At 38.0% G+C, this 24,338-nt stretch overlaps 1 protein-coding gene across 8 annotated transcripts in view; it reads right to left on the minus strand.

Annotated features, from left to right (window-relative positions):
* inavab (innate immunity activator b) overlaps positions 1 to 24,338 on the minus strand; it is a 243,332-nt gene that overhangs the window by 11,381 nt on the left and 207,613 nt on the right. For 6 of the 8 annotated variants that reach the window (XM_069941741.1, XM_069941739.1, XM_069941744.1 and 3 more), the window contains 6 exons: positions 19,322 to 19,474; positions 17,493 to 17,645; positions 14,226 to 14,378; positions 10,547 to 10,699; positions 6,858 to 7,007; positions 3,604 to 4,315 (listed from right to left, as the gene is read on the minus strand). In XM_069941741.1, the coding sequence (XP_069797842.1) occupies positions 3,604 to 4,315; positions 6,858 to 7,007; positions 10,547 to 10,699; positions 14,226 to 14,378; positions 17,493 to 17,645; positions 19,322 to 19,474 (1,474 nt within the window). The remainder of the gene's footprint in view (positions 1 to 3,603; positions 4,316 to 6,857; positions 7,008 to 10,546; positions 10,700 to 14,225; positions 14,379 to 17,492; positions 17,646 to 19,321; positions 19,475 to 24,338) is intronic. The other 2 variants (XM_069941740.1, XM_069941746.1) reach the window with 2 other exon arrangements.

The raw sequence follows: 24,338 nt of genomic DNA on the forward strand, positions 1-24,338 counted from the left end.
GTAAATTATTGGAAGGAGTTCTAAGAGATTTGGATAGCCAGGGACTGATTAGGGATAGCTAACATGGCTTTGTGTGTGGTAGGTCATGTTTAATCAATTTGATAAGAGTTTTTCAAGGAGCTAGCCAGGAAAATTAAAGATGGAAAGTCTGTGGATGTTGTCTACATGGACTTTGACAAGATCTCACATGGGAGGTTAGTTAGGAAGGTTCAGATGCTCGGCATTCATGGTGAAGTAGTAAATTTGATTTGACAATGGCTGGAAGGGAAAAGCCAGAGTGTGGTGGTGGATGATTGCTTCTCAAACTGGAACCTGGTGTGCCTCAGGGATTGGTGCTGGGACCATTGTTGTTTGTTATCTATATCAATGGTCTGGATGGTAATGTGGTAAACTGGATCAGCCAGTTTGGAGATGCCATGAAGATAGACGGCATTGGGGACAGTAAAGAAGGTTTGCAAAGCTTATAGGGGGATTTGGGCTGAAAATTACAGATGGAATTTAATGTAGACAAGTATGCAGTGTTGCATTTTGGAAGGACAAAGCAAGAAAGGACAAACGTGGTAAATGGTAGGGCACTGAGGATTGTGGTAGAACAAAGGGATCTGGGATTACAGATAGATAATACCCTGAAAGTGGTGTCAAGGGTAAATAGGGTTTTAAAGAGAGCTTTTTGGCATATTGGCCTTCATAAATCCAAATGATGAGTATAGGAGTTGGGATGTTATGGGAAAGTTGTAGAAAACACTGGTGAGGCCAAATTTGGAGGATTGTAAGCAGTTTTAGTCACCTAACTATGGGATAGATATTGTTAGGTCTTCATTCCCTGGAGTGATGAAGAATGAGGGGAAATTTGATATTTAAAATTGAGACACAGGCTTTTTTCCACTGAGAGCAGGTGAGATACAAACCAGAGGGCAAGGATTAAGGGTGAAAGGGCAAAAGTTTAGGGGGAACTTCTTCACACAGAGGATAGTGGAAGTGTTAAACGAGCTGCCAGCTGAGGTGGTGAATGCAGGCTCATTTTTAACATTTAAGAAGAATTTGGACAGGTACATGGATGGGAGAGGTATGGAGGTCTATGGACTGGGTGCAGCTCAGTGGGACTAGGCAAAAATAAATGTTTTGGCACAGACTAGAGGGGTCAAAGGGGCTCTTTTCTTGCGGTGTAGTTCGATGGTTCTATTTAGAGGTATATGGGGCAATGCAGGGAAATGGGGCTAGCTTAGGTTCCAGAATCCAGCAGCTACAGTCTCCTTTGTCTTCACAGTTTTTGTTGATCCAAAGGGGAAAGTAATCCCCTTTGAGCCATGAAACCAAGAAACCTGAACGTATAAACTGAAGGAATACCGATAGGTGCTGCACTCTTTCAGCTGCCTCTTTTTGGATTTTAATATTAAGATTGATGAAGACTGATAATTCAGTCCATTATTCGAAAACGATGATGCAAGTTCTGTCCACCACTCTCTTCTCCCATCTTCTAAATCCCCTGACCACAATTTATTTCTTTGTCAACATCGCCCCAACAGAGTATTGTTGAGTAATTGTTTATCACATTATTTTGTCATGGTCTTTTGCTTCTTTAATTACTTATCACATTACCTTGCAATACCACAGTGACAAATACAGCCTATAGATCAGAACTGCTTTGGAGGCAGGGATACCATATCAGTTTATTGCTTTCTTCAGATGGAGCTTATCCATTGTGAGCACTAAAATATAACATGCATCCTTCTTACAGAAGATAAGAAAAATTATTTTTAAAAGTTATCAATCAAGATGAATTTCTCTGATAACACAAAATATGTGATTTGCAATAATTTCTCACCAGTATCCTGAAAGTGTAACAATAATCAATCTCAATGCTGTTAGTTGATATGTAAAATAGCTAATCATTTGTATTATTTTATTTTGCTGTCCTTTTTTTGGCTATAAACAAGCAGATTAAATCATGTGTATTTGTGAATTAAATTCAAAGTAAGCTCACGGAAAATTATCGTCATTCTGGAAAATTATAGTCTTCCCAATTCGACAATGAGTGCAACAATTACAGACAAGGAACAGGTCCAGGATGTTCGGTTTTGTTGTCACATTTCCAGCATCCACAGTATTTCCCTCATTCAACTTCAGATAATACTCTACTGTTCAAAAGAATATGTTCTCTGCACCAATCTTTGTCTGATTATTCCCTCTATAACCTTGACCTAGCATTGCTTTTTTGTTTTACTCTCTTGTTTGCCATCCTATTATACATATTCTTTTTGGTCTCCCCTTTTCTCAGCAGCTCAAAATCTATTCGTCTTCAATGTGTCCTAAAAGTGATGAAGTTCATCAATCTGAAGCATTACTTCCATCTCCAAACATGAGTATTTCCTTAATTTTCAGTTTTTATCTCAAGTTTTGTTTTCCACAGTGGGAAAGAACCATCTACAAGTTAAAACAATATACCTACTGAGATATTTTACCATAATCTGCTTTTTGGCTCCAAGCTTATCTCATAGGTTCTATGATCCTGAGGAAGGTATTCAAGTGTTAGATAAGGATTATCCAGCAGCCAGGAAATGTTCCAGGTCAAAAAAAATCAAAAAAGCAACTAGGTGCATCCATATCATGCTTAGTTCAGTTTAAAGTAAGCGTGAAATACTTGGTTAACTTCCACAAAACTTTAAGGCACTACAATGGGGATAAATGTGAGGTTATCCACTTTGGTAATACAAACCAGAGGGCAGATTACTATTTGAATGGCAATAGATTAAGAGATGGGGAAGTGCAGAGAGACCTAGGGGTACTTGTGCACCAGTCTCTGAAGGCGAGCATGCAGGTACAGCAGGCGGTTAAAAAGGCAAATGGTATGTTGGCCTTCATATCAAGAGGGTTTGAGTATAGGAACAAGGATACCTTACTGCAGCTGTACAGGGCCTTGGTGAGACCACACCTGGAGTATTGTGTGCAGTTTTGGTCACCTTATCTAAGGAAAGATGTTCTTGCAATGGAGGGAGTGCAGAGGCGATTCACCAGGCTGATACCTGGAATGGCAGGAATGACTTATGAGGAAAGATTGCGCAAATTGGGATTGCACTCGCTGGAGTTTAGAAGATTGAGAGGGGATCTCATAGAGACATAAAATTCTGGCAGGACTGGACCGAATGGATGCAGATGGGATGTTTCCAATGATGGGAAAATCCAGAACCCGGGGCCATGGTTTGAGGATAATAGGCAAACCATTTAGGACCGAGATGAGGAGGAATTTCTTTACCCAGAGGGTGGTGAATCTGCGGAATTCATCGCCACAGAGGGCAGTAGAGGCAGGTTCATTAAATATATTTAAGAGGGAATTCGATCTATTTCTTCAGTATAAGGGTATTAAAGGTTACGGAGAGAAGGCGGGGACGGGGTACTGAACTTTAAGATCAGCCATGATCTCGTTGAGTGACGGAGCAGGCTCGAAGGGTCGAATGACCCACTCCTGCTCCTATCTTCTATGTTTCTCTGTTTCTAAGGCATTTTCAACAATGATATAAACTAAAAATTCCACTCATATTTGGCTTTTCCCATTTTTAAAGTTATTTTACCATATCAACTCTGTACATTGAAATGTATTCTCACCTGCAAGGGGAGCGCTGGCCAACGCATGTACTGTTCTCGACTTCTGTTCTGTGTGCGTGGACCACGGAAGGCGCCCTGTCTGTCCAGCGAATGAGGCCGTCCATTTCTCTGCCTGGTTCTCTCATGCCATGATTGTAGCTCTTCTGATACTACATTCCTTTGCAAGGTTCTGTTTGGGTGTTCTTTTAGTGATGGAGTCCGCACGATCCTGCAGTGAGATGGAGTAATTCGCTGCACTGTCAGTGAATTTTTCTCATCGTTGTATTGGCACAGTGGAGGGTTGAAGTGATGCACAGCATTATACTGTCGATTTTGGTGATTTTCCCACGTGTGACCCATTGCATTTCCCTCTGTGTGCTCAAATGCTCTATAATGTGAGAAAGGCTGGTTTGGATTACACCAGTAATATCCATGACCTGGTAATGCAGGGGTCTCCACGTTTGCAGGCAAATTGCACACTTGCCAATATCTGGGTGCGGCTGCGTAATTTTTAATAGGTGGTGCAATATATGTTGAGGTTCCAGAGCTATTAGGCTCTGAGCAGGCATATCCACTCAAAGAACATGGCCTCATGTGTAAACTCTCATTGGTTTTATTTTCAGCAGTATGAGAATCTGGCACAATGACAGTATAATTTGTTGTTCTTCTTTGGGGATGCAAGCTGCGACCTCTTTGATCAGGAGTTGCTGGAAAAGGACTCACATCCAAATATCTGTTTGGCATCAAACAAGGTAAAACAGATTAAGTCAATTAACTCTGTATTGATGTGAGTTAAATACTCCAGCCATTTAGCTGTCATCTATGTATGAATACAAATATTAAAGTATTAACTGCAAATCAAGAAATAAATCAGGGTAAATTATTAACTCATGGTCTTTAGGAGTAGTTGTACTTTAACCTAATTATCGTAACCCCAGGCTACAAGAGGTAGTGAGTATTCATGATAACGTTGACATAGTTCACATGCCGAGAATACAAGACCACTTCAGATTACAAATTCAGTAAAACCCTGTCATCTCGAATTCAAGCAACCAGCAGCCTCAAACATCATGCAAAAATATCGCGGAAAATAAACTGGTAAAAAATACGAGAGTTTAAAATTGGCGCGCCTCACCGTTAGTTCACCAATTACAGAACACGCAATCTAAGGCAACTCGGAAATTCACTTATCCGGCACCTACCAATCTCCATAGGTGCCAGATACCAGGGGTTTTATTGTAGACAAGAATATGAAGGATAGAGATAGGGTAGATTGCAAGAAACTTCTCCCCTTATTAGAGATGTATAAAATTAGTCAACATAGATTTAGGGAAGGGGGCAAGAGATGCAGAGGTGATCCAAGGGCTAGTTACACCTATCATACCCATAAGGGTTTATTTCAGTCACTGAACCCCCTCATCCCATGATTTTCCCTTTGCTTGATCTTTCATAGCTCCATCATTGCCGAAACTGTTGAAGAAAATGCTTTTAGGTCTTTTCATGGATTGATTTTTATCTCTCCTGCCACCTTGCATGAGATCTAACTTTGCTGGGGAATGGGACACACACAAAGTCATCACAGATCTTGACACATCATTGATTTAACGTGTGAAAGAATTTATAAACCTTACTCAGTAAACAAGTTAAAACTTGTAGAAATGAGCAATCCCAAATGGAAATATCATTAGAAACAGAGGGATTCCCTTTCATGAATTGAGAGGAATTGTTTTATTCATATCAGAATTATAACATAGAAGAGGAAACATATGAGGTAAGGTTGGCGGAGCTAGGGCTTTTCTCTTTGGAGCGAAGAAGATTGAAAGGTGACTTAATAGAGGTCTACAAGATTATGAGAGGCATAAATAAGGTGGAGTGTCAGCTCCTTTTCCCAGGGCGGGAGTAGCAAACACCAGAGGACATCTATTCAAAGATTCAGGAGGAAAGTTTCGGGGAGACATTAGGGGCAATGTGTTTACACAGAGAGTTGAGGGTGCCTTGAATGCATTGCTAGGGTTGGTAGTGGAGGCTGGAACAATAGGGGCATTTAAGGGACTCTTAGCCACCCACGTGGATGACATAAAAATAGATGGTTATGAGGTAGGGAGGGCTTTGTTTTTATTTTGGTAGTTATATATGGGTTGGCTCAACATAGTGGGCCGACGGGCCTGTATTATGCTGCAATGTTCTGTGTCTATATTCCACGCCGTTATATCTGACCTGGAAGTATTAGATTTTGTTATGAGTCACTCCCTTGCACCTCCCCCAACTCAACTTCATTAACATCAAAAAAAGAAGAGTGAAAATTGTTACAAAAATTGCTTTCCAAAACAAGTCAGAATGAGATTCAGGACCATGGTACTCTTATAAATGTTGAGAATGTTTTGAGAATATTACTGGAACTGAAGGACTTGAATAATAAGGAGTCCGGTTAGGATGAGACTTTCTGGAATGTAAGAGGTTGAGGGCAAACCTTTTAGAGATTTACAATGTCATGAGGGGCATAGGTTGCCTTTTTCCCTAAAGTAAGGGAACCTAAAACTAGATTTCAGTTGAGAAGGAAAATATATACAAGGGGCATTCTTCAGACTGACAGTGGTACATATATGGAATGAGCCGCAGAGAAAGTGGCAGAAGTGTGGACAATTGGAATCTTCAGGAGATGTTGAGGCATGTACATGGGTAGGGAAGGATATGGGCCAAATGCATGAAAATTGGGTGAGGTTGGTCAGCATGGACAAGTTGGGCTGAAGGGCCTGTCTCTGTGCTGAAGAAATCTCCAACTCTGTGACTCTATGCAAGGTGAGGTGAAACCTAAGATGCAAATAATATTCTACATTGATGATCAATTTTGTTTTGAATATTTTTAAATTCCAATCTAAGCAATGCAATTGAAGTATGACAGCTTCAGGACATTTTATTAGTCTTTTTTAGTACTCTAATGTTACAAAAGTTTCAAATTAATATTCTAATTAAGAGGTGCTAATAATGGTACATTCTATGTTTGAAGTTTCTTTGTATCTCATCTCTGATGCGGTCTAAAATCAAGGACAGTCTGGCTCGATTGGTATTATATGTATAAGGTAATCTGTACATGTTAAGAACTGATTTAAGTTTTTCCTCTAGAGAACTTCAAAACATGCAGGGAAAGGACTTATTGATAAAACATTCCCTATCTAGTCCACAGATAGATTGTGTGGCTCTTGCAGAGTTTTTTGAATTTTGAGGTTCAAACATCAGATAAAATATATAATAACATTCCCCTTATTCCTTCTTACCTGGCGTCTTGATAGTGGATGCGTTCTCTCATTTCTGGTGTTAATGGTGCACTTGCTGAGTTTGGGTTTAGGTAGGGCCTGCCCCTCATTTCAAAATGCTGTAAAGCTGAGCGATCACTCTGTCCAGATTCTGATGGGGTCACTGCTGGACTGTTGTGAAGTGTATAAAGAGAGAAAAAAATGACAATAAAATACACAGAATTGCACCAGTAGTAAATAGAGCAAAGGATAAAATAGATAATGCAGAATGTCTTTCACAGCTTCTAAGAGTTGAGTAATACATCCAGCTTTTATTCCGATAAGGCCAGGCATCACTGCATTGTATGGTAACTAATGTTTATTCAACTCTCGTGGATGCTATTTTGTTGCAGAAACTTTATATGTCCAAAACCTTCTTAGATGCTCATATTATCTCAGCTGATTTTTTTCAGTGTCATTTTATTTATATACAATAAAACCTCTGGTATCTGACACCTACAGGGTTTGGTAGATGCTGAATACCATTTTTACTTGTGTATCAAGTGAATTTCTTGGACCACTTTTTTGGTGCAAAAAAGGTGGAGGGTTGACCCTCAAAATGTTGAGGGGCTAAAATTCACACAAGAATCCAAAATAGTGTATCTGTAGCAGAAGTCTAAATGATCTCAAATGAATAAAGAACTAAAACTCAACAAATTAAAGTAATAATACAATGTCTGCACATCCAAACTACTGCAATACTCTGCCGTAACCACACTGTACCTGCTCGCATCGCTAAAGCTTTAACCACAATACCACATTTGGGACTACGGAATCATTTTATTTACTGCATTTTTTGTTTTAATCCATTCAATGCACATTAAGACACACATTTACTAAATAAAGTATGAAAATAGAAATAAAAATAATCACCAGAAGAAAATTTTTACTTACGGTATGTATTAAAAACAGTGAAGTTAACAGTTAACATTTACTTTAATAAGGCATTCCAACACTAAAAAGTTCATTTAACATCTTCAGTGCTGAATAAGGTGATATAGTAATATCTGTGGTGCTCCTAGTCTGCGAGTCTTCATCATTCCAGTCATCTCAGTAATCTTCTGTACCATTCAATATTCCACATTTCTTGAATTATTTGACAATAATGTTGGTTTTCATTTCATTCCATGAATCAATGAACCATTCAACGATGGAGCCCTCATACTCCCTCCTTTTGTGTATGTTTTTTCTCCTTCACGCATCCATTTATCCCTCCTCATTCTCATTGTGTTCTTAAAAGGCCTATTGATAATGGCATGCCTTGGTTGCAAAACACTTGTAAACCGCCAGGAATTACAGCAACATAATTGGAGTTCATCAACAACATTCTTCATTAGATGTGACCTAAACTGATCCCAGACTTTTTCTCGAATAGGCCACTAGATCTCAACTTCCAAACTTACTTTATCCATTTTCCACATCTGCCTTCATCTAACCATCCCTGTGGATTCACATGGAAGACCATCGCTTTTGCTAATTTCTCCTTTAGCCCAGTTTTTCTCTTAATAATTACTATTGGTTTTCATTTATCACGATCGGCCATACAACAATAAACTAAAGTAAGCCTACATTTTTCATGACCACTGTTTTTCATCAATACTGTTTTATCTCCTATATTGTTCACTGCTTGATTCTCTGGCATGCCAACTGTAATGGGTGTTTCATCCATGATAATTTGTAGACTTCCTTCTCCCAATATCAGATTACAAACTGGTGAAACCGTGAGATTTTATCATCCATATCAGCAGGTGGCTTTTGTGAAACCTTAGTTCATCGTCAAAGTGTGACATTGTACTGCCTCATGAACCTTGTGCACCATCCAGGCTTTGAAGCCTTCCTGATTACGTGGAGGTTTGAGCTAGGGCTCCAGATCGCAATGAATGGGAGGCTGTGCAGCTACAGGAGGACTGGAGGCAAATTCACATACATGCAGTGACTCTGAAGGAACACTCTTTTGATTCTTTTCTCTGAATTGATAGGTTCACCATGGCAATTCCTCGTTTACCATATGGCAGAGAAAAGTATATCATGTAGATCACATATTTTTGTAATATTATGTGGCCATAACATGAACCTTGAAACCGAAGGGAAGCCAAACAGATCATAGCTCTAGGTTTTCTCAAACTCAAGGACATCTGCACATGTGCTACATTCACATGGTATGATCACATTTCAGAAGAAACAAGGTCAGTGTCGTAAGCCATACAAAAGGAATAAGATGGCATTTCATTCATTTAAGTTTGGACCAACAAGAATTTTATTGAGACAAAAAATGCAAGTGAGTAGGTAGTTGTAAATTGACATCTGAAAATCTCTCATTTTAATTGGAACATTAAAAGGAGAGATTATATTAACAATAGGCTTGTTAGTTTGTCCTACTGCTGTGGCTTTTAGAATACTATAATAGGCTGGAGAGATTAAAAAAACCTATTTCTGGAGAGCCGTGAATAATGAAATATATGGCTAATGGAGTAAAACTATGATCATTACATTTGATGAGATGTAATGATTTTTTTTCCTGGTTCTGAAGATTCTGTTTATAACTGCTCCTCTTTACCAGATAGTAATGCCCAGATTTTGCCCAATGTAAGTGGGTGCTCCATCCGGCACCTCCATAAAATCTCTGGAGGAAGATTTCCACTTCTTTGCAGGATTCCCACTGCTCTTCATTTTCGATTTTATATTTAATTTGAGTCATACGGGATGGGTTACAGGTACTTCCCGTGCCACCCAATTAAATCTCTTTTTTCAAAGTCGACATGAGAAATCTAGAGCATCTTCTCAGAAATCTATGGCATATATGTTTGTTGAAAAGTAAACCATTATATTTGTAGCTAGTCAGTGCAAGTTCTCATTTGTTTATTGAAAAGAAACTTTATCCATGTTACAAGTCTACACAGTATGTAAGGTCAAACTAGAAAATGAAATCATGGTATGAATCAATAAATGGTGAGATTCATATATTTTGAACAGGAATACCAGCCAGAGACGGAACAAGTAGTAGCGCAGTAAAATAATTTCAAGTAACCTCCAAGGTACATTTTATATTCAGGCACAGTCCATGTTGGTTAGATTAATTCAGTTTTACGTCAGTTAATATGACACTTGGTTTCATATTCAGATTTCAGATTTATTTTCAGTGTGCATAAAATCACATATAACCCTGGGATTCTTTTTCTTGTTGGCAAGGAAGAATGACCATTTATTGGTAGTGCAAAAAAACTATTCATCGTACACATGGAAACAAACTGACTCTGCAAATAAAATACTCTTGAAGTTTGACGATTTCAGGACATTTTATTGAACGTTTTTTTAAGAACTTCATTCAAATGTTACCAATGTTTCAAATTAATACTCTAATAGAGAGGTGTTGATGATGGTACATTCTATGTTTGGTTTCTTTCTATCTCAACCCTGATGTGGTTTAAAATCATGGACTAGATTGGTATTGTATGTATAAGGTAGTCTGTACGCGTTAAGAACTGATTTAAGTTTCATGCGCAAGTATTTTCCACTTTAGAACTTCGATACATCCAGGGAAAGGGATTACTGATAAATCATTTCCTATCTAGTCTGCAGATAGATTATGTAACTCTTGATTTTTATATTGGAATATTGAAGTTCAAACAGCAGATAAAATATATAATAACCTTCCCCTTATTCCTTCTTACCTGGCGTCTTGATAGTGGATGCGTCCTCTCATTTCTGGTGTTGATGGTGCACTTGTTGAGTTTGGATTCAGGTAGGGCCTGCCCCTCATTTCAAAATGCTGTAAAGCTGAGAGGTCGCTCTGTACGGATTCTGATGGGGTCACTGCTGGACTACTGTGAAGTTTATAGAGAGAAAAAAATAAATGACAATAAATTACGCCAGAAGTAATGAAGGAGATCTTTTGTGAATGCATCATCATTAAATAGAGTAAAGGGATAAAATAAATAATACAGAATGTCTATCACAACTTCTAAGAGTTGAGTAATATATCCGGCCTTTATTCCGATAAGGTCAGGCAACACAGCCTTGTATGGTATCTGATATTTATTCAACTCTCGTGGACGCTATTTGGTCGCAGAAACTTTACATGTCCAAAACCTCTAAGATGCTTCTATATCTAAGCTGGATATTTTTCAGTGTCATTTTATTTCTATACAATAAAACCCCTGGTATCTGGCACCTACAGGGATTGGTAGATGCCAGATACCATATATACTCGAGTAACTGGTAAATTTCTTGGACCACTTTTTTAGTGTAAAAATGTTGTGGGGTGGGGGTTGACTACTACACGGATCAAACTTTTGAATGGCTAAAATTTACACAAGAATCCAAAAGTAGCGGATCTGCAGCAGAAATCTAAATGATCTCAAATGAATATGAATTAATACTCAACAAATTAAAGTAATAATACAATATCTGCACATCCAAACTACTGCAATACTCTGCCGTAACCACACCGTAACTGCTCGCATCGCAAAAGCTTTAACCACAATGCCACATTCGGCACTACGGAATCATTCTATTTTCTTCATTTTTGATCCATTCAATGCACGTAAAGACACACATTATCTAAATAAAGAATGACAATAGAAATAAAAATAATCACTAGAAGTAAGTTTTTATTTACGGTATGCATGAATAACAGTGAAGTAAAATTTACTGTAATACGGCACTCCAACACAAAAGTTCATTTAACATCTTCATTGCCGAATATGGTGCTATGTTGATATCATTATACTCATCCTCTTCATCTTCTTCATCCGTGCTGCTCCTAGTCTGCGAGTCTTCATCATTCCAGTCATCTCATAGACAATCAGCTTCTGTACCATCCAATGCATTCAATAGTCCTCATTTCTTGAATGATTTGACAATAATGTTGGTTTTTATTTCATTCCATGAATCAATGATCCATATTCACGTCTGATACAAAAATAGAGCCCACATGTTCCCTCCTTTTGTGTATATTTTTCTTCTTCACGCATCCAGTTATTCCTCTTCATTCTCATCGTGTTCTTAAAAGAACTATTGATAATAATATCCATTGGTTGCAAAACACTTGTAAATCCACCAGGAATTACAGCCACATGAGTGTTTTCTAATTGGAGTTCATCAACAAAATTCTTCACTCAATGTGGGCTAAACTGATCCCAGACGAGCAGACACTTTTTCTCGAATAGGCCACTAGATCTCAACTTCCAAACATCCTTTATCCATTTTTCACATCTGCCTTCATCTAACCAGCCTTGTGGGTGTACATGGAAGACCATCACTTTTGGTAATTTCTCCTTTAGCAGAGATTTTCTCTTAAAATTTACTATTGGATTTCATTTATCACAATCGGCCATACAACAAAGAACTAAAGTAAGCTGACTTTTTTCATGACCACCCTTTTTCATCAATACTGTTTTATCTCCTATATAGTTCACTTCTTGATTCTCCGGCATGCCAAGTGTAATTGGTGTTTCATCCATGATAATTTGTAGCCTTCCTTATCCCAATATCTGATTACAAACTGATGAAACTGTGAGATTTCATCATAGAGATTAGCAGGTGGCTTTTGTGAATCCTTAGTTCATTGTCGAGTTGTGACATCGTACTGCCTCATGAACCTTGTGCACCATCCAGGCTTTGAAGCCTTCCAGATTACATGGAGGTTAGAGCTAGTGCTCCAGATGGCAATGAATGGGAGGCTATGCAGCTACGGGAGGACTGGAGGCAGTAGATCAAATTTTTTTGTAATATTATGTGGCCATAATATAAACGTTGAAACCGAAGGGAAGCCAAACAGATCATATCTCTAGGTTTTCTCAAACTCAAGGACATCTGCACATGTGCTACATTCACATGGTATGATCACATTTCAGAAGAAACAAGGTCAGTGTCGTAAGCCATACAAAAGGAATAAGATGGCATTTCATTCATTTAAGTTTGGACCAACAAGAATTTTATTGAGACAAAAAATGCAAGTGAGTAGGTAGTTGTAAATTGACATCTGAAAATCTCTCATTTTAATTGGAACATTAAAAGGAGAGATTGTATTAACAATAGGCTTGTTAGTTTGTCCTACTGCTGTGGCTTTTAGAATACTATAATAGGCTGGAGAGATTAAAAAAACCTATTTCTGGAGAGCCGTGAATAATGAAATATATGGCTAATGGAGTAAAACTATGATCATTACATTTGATGAGATGTGATGATTTTTTTTCCTGGTTCTGAAGATTCTGTTTATAACTGCTCCTCTTTACCAGTTAGTAATGCCCAGATTTTGCCCAATGTAAGTGGGTGCTCCATCCGGCACCTCCATAAAATCTCTGGAGGAAGATTTCCACTTCTTTGCAGGATTCCCACTGCTCTTCATTTTCGATTTTATATTTAATTTGAGTCATACGGGATGGGTTACAGGTACTTGCCATGCCACCCAATTAAATCTCTTTTTTCAAAGTCGACATGAGAAATCTAGAGCATTCTCTCAGAAATCACTGGCATATATGTTTGTTGAAAAGTAAACCATTACATTTGCAGCAAGTCAGTGCAGCTTCTCATTTATTTATTGAAAAGAAACTTCATCCATGTTACAAGTCTACACAGTATGTAAGGTCAAACTAGAAAATGAAATCATGGTATGAATCAATAAATGGTGAGATTCACATATTTTGAACAGGAATACCAGCCAGAGACGGAACAAGTAGTAGCACAGTAAAATAATTTCAAGTAACCTCCAAGGTACATTTTATATTCAGGCACAGTCCATGTTGGTTAGATTAATTCAGTTTTACGTCAGTTAATATGACACTTGGTTTCATATTCAGATTTCAGATTTATTTTCAGTGTGCATAAAATCACATATAACCCTGGGATTCTTTTTCTTGTTGGCAAGGAAGAATGACCATTTATTGGTAGTGCAAAAAAACTATTCATCGTACACATGGAAACAAACTGACTCTGCAAATAAAATACTCTTGAAGTTTGACGATTTCAGGACATTTTATTGAACGTTTTTTTAAGAACTTCATTCAAATGTTACCAATGTTTCAAATTAATACTCTAATAGAGAGGTGTTGATGATGGTACATTCTATGTTTGGTTTCTTTCTATCTCAACCCTGATGTGGTTTAAAATCATGGACTAGATTGGTATTGTATGTATAAGGTAGTCTGTACGCGTTAAGAACTGATTTAAGTTTCATGCGCAAGTATTTTCCACTTTAGAACTTTGATACATGCAGGGAAAGGACTTATTGATAAAACATTTGTCATCTAGTCCACAGATAGATTGTGTAACTCTTGATTTTTTTATTGAAATATTGAAGTTCAAACAGCAGATAAAATATATAATAACCTTCCCCTTGTTCCTTCTTACCTGGCGTCTTGATAGTGGATGCGTCCTCTCATTTCTGGTGTTGATGGTGCACTTGTTGAGTTTGGATTCAGGTAGGGCCTGCCCCTCATTTCAAAATGCCGTAAAGCTGAGAGATCACTCAGTGCGGATTCTGACGGGGTCACTGTTGGATTGCTGTGTAGTTTATAAAGAGAGAAAAAAATAAATGACCGTAAACTGCACAGAATTGCACCAGAAGTAACGAAGGGGATATTCTTTGTGAATGGCTCATCATAAAATAGAGCAAAGGGGTAAAATAGATAATGCAGTATGTCTATCACAACTTCTAAGAGTTGAGTAATACATCCAGCTTTTATTCCAACAAGGCCAGGCATCACAGCATTCTATGGTATCTAATGTTTATTCAACTTTCGTGGACACTATTTTGTCGCAGAAACTTTACATGTCCAAAAACTTCTTAGATGCTCATATTATCTCAGCTGATTTTTTTCAGTGTCATTTTATTTATATACCATAAAACCCATGGTATCTGGCAGGGATTGGTAGATGCTGGATACCATATATACTCGTGTAACTGGTGAATATCTTGGACCACGTTTTTTGTGCAAAATAACTAGGGGGCGGGGTTTGACTATTACACGGATCAAATTTTTGGGGCTAAAATTCACACAAAAATCCAAAAGTAGCGGATCTGCAGCAGAAATCTAAATCATCTAAAATGAATATGAACTAATACTCAACAAATTAAAGTAATAATACAATATCTGCACATCCAAACTACTGCAATACTCTGCCATAACCACACCGTAACTGCTCGCATCGCAAAAGCTTTAACCACAATACTACATTCGGCACTACGGAATCATTCTATTTACTGCATTTTCAGTTTTAATCCATTCAATGCACCTTAAGACACACATTATCTAAATAAAGAACGACAATAGAAATAAAAATAATCACCAGAAGTAAGTTTTTATTTACGGTATGCATGAAAAACAGTGAAGTAAAATTTACTGTAATACGGCACTCCAACACAAAAGTTCATTTAACATCTTCATTGCCGAATAAGATGATATGTTGATATCATTATACTCATCCTCTTCATTTTCTTCATCCATGCTGCTCCTAGTCTGCGAGTCTTCATCATTCCAGTCATCTCATAGACAATCAGCTTCTGTACCATCCAATGCATTCAATATTCCTCATTTCTTGAATGATTTGACAATAATGTTGGTTTACATTTCATTCCATGAATCAATGATCCATTCACACGTCTGATACAACAATAGAGCCCGCATATTCCCTCCTTTTGTGTATATTTTTCTTCTTCACACATCCAGTTATCCCTCCTCATTCTCATCGAGTTCTTAAAAGGCCTATTGATAATAATATCCATCGGTTGCAAAACACTTGTAAATCCACCAGAAATTACAGCCACATGAGTGTTTTCTAATTGAGTTCATCAACAAAATTCTTCACTCGATGTGGGCTAATCTGATCCCAGACGAGCAAACACTTTTTCTCGAATAGGCCACTAGATCTCAACTTCCAAACTTCCTTTATCCATTTTCCATATCTGCCTTCAACTAATCATCCCTGTGGATTCACATGGAAGATCATCGCTTTTGCTAATTTCTCCTTTAGCCCAGTTTTTCTCTTAATAATTACTATTGGTTTTCATTTATCACGATCGGCCATACAACAATAAACTAAAGTAAGCCCACTGGTTTTCATCAATACTGTTTTATCTCCTATATTGTTCACTGCTTGATTCTCTGGCATGCCAACTGTAATGGGTGTTTCATCCATGATAATTTGTAGACTTCCTTCTCCCAATATCAGATTACAAACTGGTGAAACCGTGAGATTTTATCATCCATATCAGCAGGTGGCTTTTGTGAAACCTTAGTTCATCGTCAAAGTGTGACATTGTACTGCCTCATGAACCTTGTGCACCATCCAGGCTTTGAAGCCTTCCTGATTACGTGGAGGTTTGAGCTAGGGCTCCAGATCGCAATGAATGGGAGGCTGTGCAGCTACAGGAGGACTGGAGGCAAATTCACATACATGCAGTGACTCTGAAGGAACACTCTTTTGATTCTTTTCTCTGAATTGATAGGTTCACCATGGCAATTCCTCGTTTACCATATGGCAGAGAAAAGTATATCATGTAGATCACATATTTTTGTAATATTATGTGGCCATAACATGAACCTTGAAACCGAAGGGAAGCCAAACAGATCATAGCTCTAGGTTTTCTCAAACTCAAGGACATCTGCACATGTGCTACATTCACATGGTATGATCACATTTCAGAAGAAACAAGGTCAGTGTTGTAAGCCATACAAAAGGAATAAGATGGCATTTCATTCATTTAAGTTTGGACCAACAAGAATTTTATTGAGACAAAAAATGCAAGTGAGTAGATAGTTGTAAATTGACATCTGAAAATCTCTCATTTTAATTGGAACATTAAAAGGAGAGATTATATTAACAATAGGCTTGTTAGTTTGTCCTACTGCTGTGGCTTTTAGAATACTATAGCAGGCTGGAGAGATAAAAATAAACTATTTCTGGAGAGACATGAATGATGAAATATATGGCTAATGGAGTAAAACTATGATCATTACATTTGATGAGATGTAATGATTTTTTTTCCTGGTTCTGAAGATTCTGTTTATAACTGCTCCTCTGTACCAGATTGGAATGCCCAGATTTTGCCCAATGTGAGTTGGTGCTCCGTCCAGCACCTCTATAAAAACTCTGGAGAAAGATTGCCACTTCTTTGCAGGATTCCCACTGCTCATCATTTTCGATTTTATATTTAATTTGAGTCATACGGGATGGGTAACAGGTACTTCCCGTGCCACCCAATTAAATCTCTTTTTTCAAAGTCGACATGAGAAATCTAGAGCATCCTCTCAGAAATCACTGGCATATATGTTTGTTGAAAAGAAAACCATTATATTTGCAGCTAGTTCTCATTTGTTTATTGAAAAGAAACTTCATGCATGTTACAAGTCTATACAGTATGTAAGGTCAAACTAGAAAATGAAACCATGGTATGAATCAATAAATGGTGAGATTCACATATTTTGAACTGATTTAAGTTTCATGCGCAAGTATTTCCCACTAGAGAAGTTCGATACATGCAGGGAAAGGACTTATTGATAAAACATTTGTCATCTAGTCCACAGATAGATTGTGTAACTCTTGATTTTTTTATTGGATTATTGAATTCAAACAGCAGATAAAATATATAATAACATTCCCCTTTTTCCTTCTTACCTGGCGTCTTGATAGTGGATGCGTCCTCTCATTTCTGGTGTTGATGGTGCACTTGCTGAGTTTGAATTCAGGTAGGGCCTGCCCCTCATTTCAAAATGCCGTAAAGCTGAGAGATCACTCAGAGCCGATTCTGATGGGGTCACTGTTGGACTTCTGTGAAGTTTATAAAGAGAGAAAAAAATAAATGACCATAAACTGCACAGAATTGCACCAGAAGTAATGAAGGGGATTCTTTGTGAATGGCTCATCATAAAATAGAGCAAAGGGGAAAAATAGATAATGCAGAATGTCTATCACAACTTCTAGGACTTGAGTAATATTCCAGCTTTTATTCCCATAGGCCAGGCATCACAGCCTTGTATGGTATCTGATGTTTATTCAAATCTAATGGATGCTATTTTATCGCAGGACCTTTACATGTCCAAAAATTTCTTAGATGCTCATATTATCTCAGCTGATTTTTTTTCAGTTTCATTTTGTTTATATACAGTAAAGCTCCAGGTATCAGCCACTATAGGGATTGCCGCATACCATATATACTCGTGTAACCAGTGAATTTCTTGGACCACTTTTTGGAGTCAAAAAAGGTGGGGCATTGAACTTTTGAGGGGCTAAAATTCACGCAAGAATCCAAAAGTAGTGTATCTGTAGCAGGTCTAAATGATCTCAAATGAACAAAGAGCTAAAACTCGACAAATTAAAGTAATAATACAATGTCTGCACATCAAAACTACTGCAATACTCTCCCATCACCACACCATACCTGCTCGCATTGCATAAGCTTTAACCACAATACCACATTCGGGAGTACAGAATCATTTTCTTTACTGAATTTTTGGTTTTAATCCATTCAATGCACCTTAAGAAATAATTTTTTTAAATAAACTATGACATTAGAAATAAAAATAATTACCAGAAGTAAATTTTTATTTGCAGTCTGCATGAAAAACAGTGAAGTAAACATTTACTGTAATAAGGCATTCCAACACAAAAGTTCATTTAACGTCTTCAATACCGAATAAGGTGATATAGTCATATCGTTGTACACATCCTCTTCATCTTCTTCATCCATGCTGTTCCTAGACTGTGAGTCTTTATCATCCCAGTCATCTCATAGATAATCATCTTCTGTACCATCCTATGTATTCAAAATTCCACATTTCTTGAATGATTCAACAATAATGTTGGTTTTCATTTCATTCATCCATTCAAAGATGGAGCCCGCATACTCCCTCTGTTTTCTTCTTCACGCATCCAGTTACTCCTCCTAATTTTCATCATGTTCTTAACTGGCTAATTGATTATAACATCGATTGGTTGCAAAACACTTGTATATCCGCCAGGATTTACAGCCACATGAGGTTTTCTAATTGGAGTTCATGAACAACATTCTTCACTAGATGTGACCTAAACTGATCCCAGACGAGCAAACACTTTTTTTCTTGAATAGACCACCAGATTGCAACTTCCAAACTTCCTTTATCCATTTTCTCCATCTGCCTTCATGGTACATTCTATGCTTTGCTTGAAGTTTCTTTCTATCTCATCTTTTTTGTGGTCTAAAGTCAATGACTAAGTCTGGCGAGATTGGCATTGCAAGTCCAAGGTATAGTCTGTACATGTTAAGAACTAATTCATGTTTCTAACACAAGTATTTCCCACTAGACGTCTTCAATGCATGCAGGGAAATGACTCACTGATAAATCATTCCCTATCTAGTCCACAGATAGATTGTGTGGCTCTTAAAGAGTTTTTTGGAAGTTTGAAATTAAAACTGATTCCCATGAGCAGCTAAAATATATAATAACATTCCCCTTTTTCCTTCTTACCTTGTGCATTGATGGTGGATGCGTCCTCTCATTTCTGGTGTTGATGGTGCACTCGCTGAGTTAGGATTCAGGTAGGGCATGCCCCTCATTTCAAAATGGTGTAAAGCTGAGAGATCGCTCTGTACGGATTCTGGCGGGGTCACTGTTGAACTGCTGTGAAGTTTATAAAGAGACAAAAAAAATTATATGATGACTATAAAATACACAGAATGGAATAAAGTATTGCAATATTGATGGAGGTTATTTATGAAAGCATAAAACAGAAACAATAAATAATGCAGAATGTCCATCAAAACTTCTATGAGTTGTGTAATACAACCAGTTTTTTAATAACTTAAATTTTTTAATTTAGACATATAGCACAATAAAAAGGTGCTTCCAGCCCATGAGCCAATTAATCTATAACCCCGGTATATTTTTGGAGGAAACCAGAGCACCTGGAGGTAACCCACACAGACACTAGGAGGACATACAAACTCCTTTACAGGCACCATGAGATTCAAACCCCGGTCTCTGGAGCTGTAACTGCTACGTTAACCCCGCTGCCCAGAGAGATGTTATGATATATTGTATTCAGATAAAACCAGCCATTTGGGAGGATTTTATTCTCTCTGTTTGAAATTGGATGCGTCTCCACTCTTGTGGATGCTATTTTATCACAAAAACTTTACATCTCCAAAAACTTCTTAGATGGTTATATATCTTAGCAGATTTTGTTTTCAATATCAACTTGTTTAAAAACTCATATTTTTACGTTTATTTATGTGAAGGCATTAACATTTTATATTTGTCTCTCTTAAAATGATCTTGTGTCTTCAAGAAAAGACCTAAATTGTGAATATTTTGCAAAAATTTGCACCCAATGTCCCAGGCATCAAAATCCTAAAATCTAACTTTTAAATTGCTCTCATAGGGAAGCTTGACAAAGCAGTAGAACTGAAACATGTCTCATCAATCAGCAAGACTCAGCTGAGCAAATGGGTCCTGGAACTCTGTAATGTGTAGCTGAATCTGTCACATTCTGCCAAGTATTGATATCTCTGTTTTAAAGACTGTCACAGGTGCGCTGCCACAGGTGAGGATCCAGGAGAATGGGGAGAGGAGACACAGGGCTGCCAGGGGTGTAACCTGGTTCTAAAGTTAGGGGGAGTGAGCACATAAAAAGGGTGCCACCACATATGCCAGATGGTGAGGCGTCATACTGGAGCAGGGGGCGGGATGGCAGTGGAGTTAGAGCAGGGGGTGGGGTGGTGTTGAAGTCGGTGCGGGGTGTGGCAGTGGAGTTAGGGTGGGTGGTGGCAGAGACAGACCCGGGGGGGGGAGGGTGTTAGTGTCAAACCGGAGAGGGGTGGGGGTGGGGGTTGTGAAAAAGGTGCAACTTTGGAAAAATGTACTCTGGAGGACCTCTAGCTATGCCACTGAGCATTGCACCTTACTGCCAGGTCATTTTCCGATGGCTCTACACAGGGTTTGAATGGATTGTTATAGGAGCCAACACTGTTTTATTTTAAAATCCTGCAATTATGGAGGCCTGACCCCAAGACAGCAGTGTCTGTGCTGGGCAGAGTTCCACGAGGGGGGCAGATTCCAGCACTAGAAAAGGGAAGGACACCCTTGTTAAGAAGGAGAAGCATGGGCGATGACCCAACAGGAATGTGACCATTATTCAGTGAGGGGCTCAGTGACTGAAGGACCTTCATGGGCTGCAGGTGACTGGCAATCAGGAACCCACACAGGCTGCGGGCTGTTAGAGACTGCCTTATGGGAACCAGGATTAATGAGAGGGCTGACAGCAAGAAAGAGCTCCTGTAGGGTCTCAGGTGCTGAAGATTTCCTGATCATATCGGAGGTTAGGTCCTGGAGCTCAGGATGTCAATTGTTCATACAGGAGTCTGTGCAGCTGTGGAGGCTGCGGGAGCTCTGGAGGCAAATCCATGGACACCCAATGTTTCTGAAGGGACTCTCTTTTGCTTCTCTTTCTTTGAAATGTTAGGAGCGCTGAGCAATGCTCATGTCGACTATTGTTTGCCTTATGGCAGACAAAAGTTGAAGCATGTCATGTATATTACATTTTTTATGTATTGTTATGTGACAATAAAATGAACTTTGAACCTTGAAACAGTGGGTAATGCACACAGATCATATTTCTAAATTTTCTCGAAATAAAGTACCTCTGCATTCATATGGTAATATCACTTTTCAGATGATACAAGATCATTGTTTGCAATAGGAATAAGATGGCATTTTGTTCATTTAAGTTGAGACCAAACTAGAATTATAACACTGCACAACAAATATTTTGCTTCCTGAACATTTTTGGGGGTATTTTATGAATTTTGGGCTGCCGATCAGGAAAATCACCTTAAAACTTTCCTACTTTTTTTTGGATATAATCCATTTTGTGATTTCCTGTTATAGTTTAAGTCTACTTCAAGCATACAAAACTATGAAGTGGATAATGTCTTTGAAAATTCATTTTCTGCATTCGCACTTGGACTTCTTCCCAGCTGATCTTGGTGCAGTCGGTGACGAACACGGTGAAAGTTTTCACCAGGACATTGCGGCCATGGAAAAGCAGTATTAAGGCAACTGGAATCTATCAATGCTGGCCGACTATTGTTGGACACTGACACAAGAGGCATCAAATGCTGAAAAGAAACAAAAATCAGTGGCAAAACCTTTTTGGCTCAGTTGAACTAACACAATGTGTCAGTATCATTTTGCGATTAAATATGTTAAAATCAATAAAAGTTAATTTAATGTTTCTCCAACTTCATCCGTGATGCAGCAAATCTGATATTATTTTTTGTGTTCCACTTGAAGTTGTCTATCATAATCCCCAATTTCTTTTCAGGAAGCAAACATTTGAAAAAAAAAATTGTTGTCCTGTGTAATCAGACAAAACAATGAAGTTGTAATTGACATCTGAAAATCTCTTACTTTAACTGGAGCATAAAAGGGGAGATTATATTAACAACAGGCATGCTAGTTTGTCCCACTGCTGTGGCTTTTAGAATAAGTGAGAGATGAAGAACCTTTTTCACGAGAGACATGAATGAAAAAAAATGGCCAATGGAGTAAAACGATTTGATAAGATTTAATGATCTTTTCCTGGTCCTGAACTTTATGTTCATATCTGATCCTCTGTAACAGATTGAAATGCCCAGATTTTGCTCAATAATTGCTAACAACTATGGAATAGAGGGTGCTCAGTCTGACACCTCCATAAAAAACTCTGGAGAAACAAAGTAAATAACTCATTGCCACTTCTTTCCAGGATTCCCACTGCTCTTAAATATAAATTTAAATTGAGACATCTCAGCACGGTAACATGCCATTCCAGTCTACAAGCCCATGTCGCCCCAATTACACCTCTTCTTTCAAAGTTAATATGAGTAATCTAGAAAATCCTCTCAGAAATTACTAACTCATATGTTTGATCAAAAGAAAACAATTACATTTGCTGAAAGTCAGTGCAAGTTGTGAATCATATGTTGGAAAGAAGCTGATTTTGTGTTACAAGTCTACACAGTCTGTACGGTCAAACTAGAAATTGAAATTATGGCGTGAATCAATAAATGGTGAGCTTCACGTTGTCTGTGCACGAACACCAGGCAGAAACAGAACAAATATTATCACAGAAAAATAATTACCAAGTAACCACCAAGGTACACTTGTTACGCAGGCACAGTCCATGATGAATAGATTTATTGAATTTTTATATAAGTTAAAATGACTTTAGATTTCAGATTTATTGTCAGAGTACATAAATGACATGACATACGGTTGAGTCCTGAGATTTATTTTCTTGTGGATGAGGCAGAATCATCACTCATTAGTAGAGTGCATAAACAAAATCTTCAATGTGCACATGTAAACGAAAAAAAAATTAATCAAGCTGACTGTTCAATACAGAGAGAAAAAATAATGAATGAAGTGCAAAAGTAAGTCTTTAAATGTGTCCCTGATTGAGTTTGTTGTTGAGGAGTCTGATGGTGGAGGGGTAGCAGCTGCCCCTGAACCTGATGGTGTGAGTCTTGTGGCACCTGTACCTGTACCTCTTTCCTGAAGGTAGCAGCGAGAACACATCATGTGCTGGGTGATGTGGATCCCTGCTGCTGCTTTCCAGTGGCAGCCTTCCCCATAGATGTTCTCAATTAGTGTTAGCATTGAATTCCATATTCATTTTAGCTTTCTGGCACTTAATCTACAAGTATTCTTACACTTATTCTACTCAGTTTCCACCAGAATATATGATTACAAGTTATGCTGTCAAGCATGCAAAACTTGTAAGATCTGCTGAACAAAGAGACATTATCGGTTCAGACAGAAACTAACAATACGTGTTGGTTTTTGTTTTGGTTTTGTCTGTTGTCAGACAAATTTGATGTGGTTCCTCCAGCACCTGGGCTTTGAATTCTGGATTCCATAGTGTGGTTTCCCAGAAACATCAGCAGATGTCAACAGGTTATGTAAATGTAAGAAGAACAAGTATGAACAGCCAAGCTTCTATGGATTACTTAAGAGATATCATTGCTTGAAGCTTCAGGCACATCAAATCTTTAGTTTCTGCAAATGCTGGTCCAGTCTAATGTTACAGCTAGTTAGAAGAATGTTTCAGCCACTGTCATTAAAAATTGTAGTCATCACGTGTGAATTTGAAACAAAATATCAAGTTGAATATATCAAAAGAATGTATTAAAATTAGTAGTGTTGTTCACAGATATCTTCAATTTACTAGAGTAACAGGTACTCCAAAATGATGTTGGTTAAGATTTTGGCCCAGAGGTAATCAAAGAACTAACGCATGACTGATGGAAAGTTTAAGATGGCAGAGTTTTCATAATGCTCGCTGTCCTTGTCCCAAACGGAGTAATATCCTACTGCATACAACAGCAAGCCCATTTATTTACTGCGATTCCATTTAGTACTGTAAAGCCACTAGTGATCATCTTTGGGCTATATCTGTAAAATTATCTGCTTATTACATGGGATCTATAAATTAGTACAATTAATT

This window comes from Narcine bancroftii, chromosome 5 (genome assembly GCF_036971445.1).
Source record: "Narcine bancroftii isolate sNarBan1 chromosome 5, sNarBan1.hap1, whole genome shotgun sequence".
Taxonomy (NCBI): Eukaryota; Metazoa; Chordata; class Chondrichthyes; order Torpediniformes; family Narcinidae; genus Narcine; species Narcine bancroftii.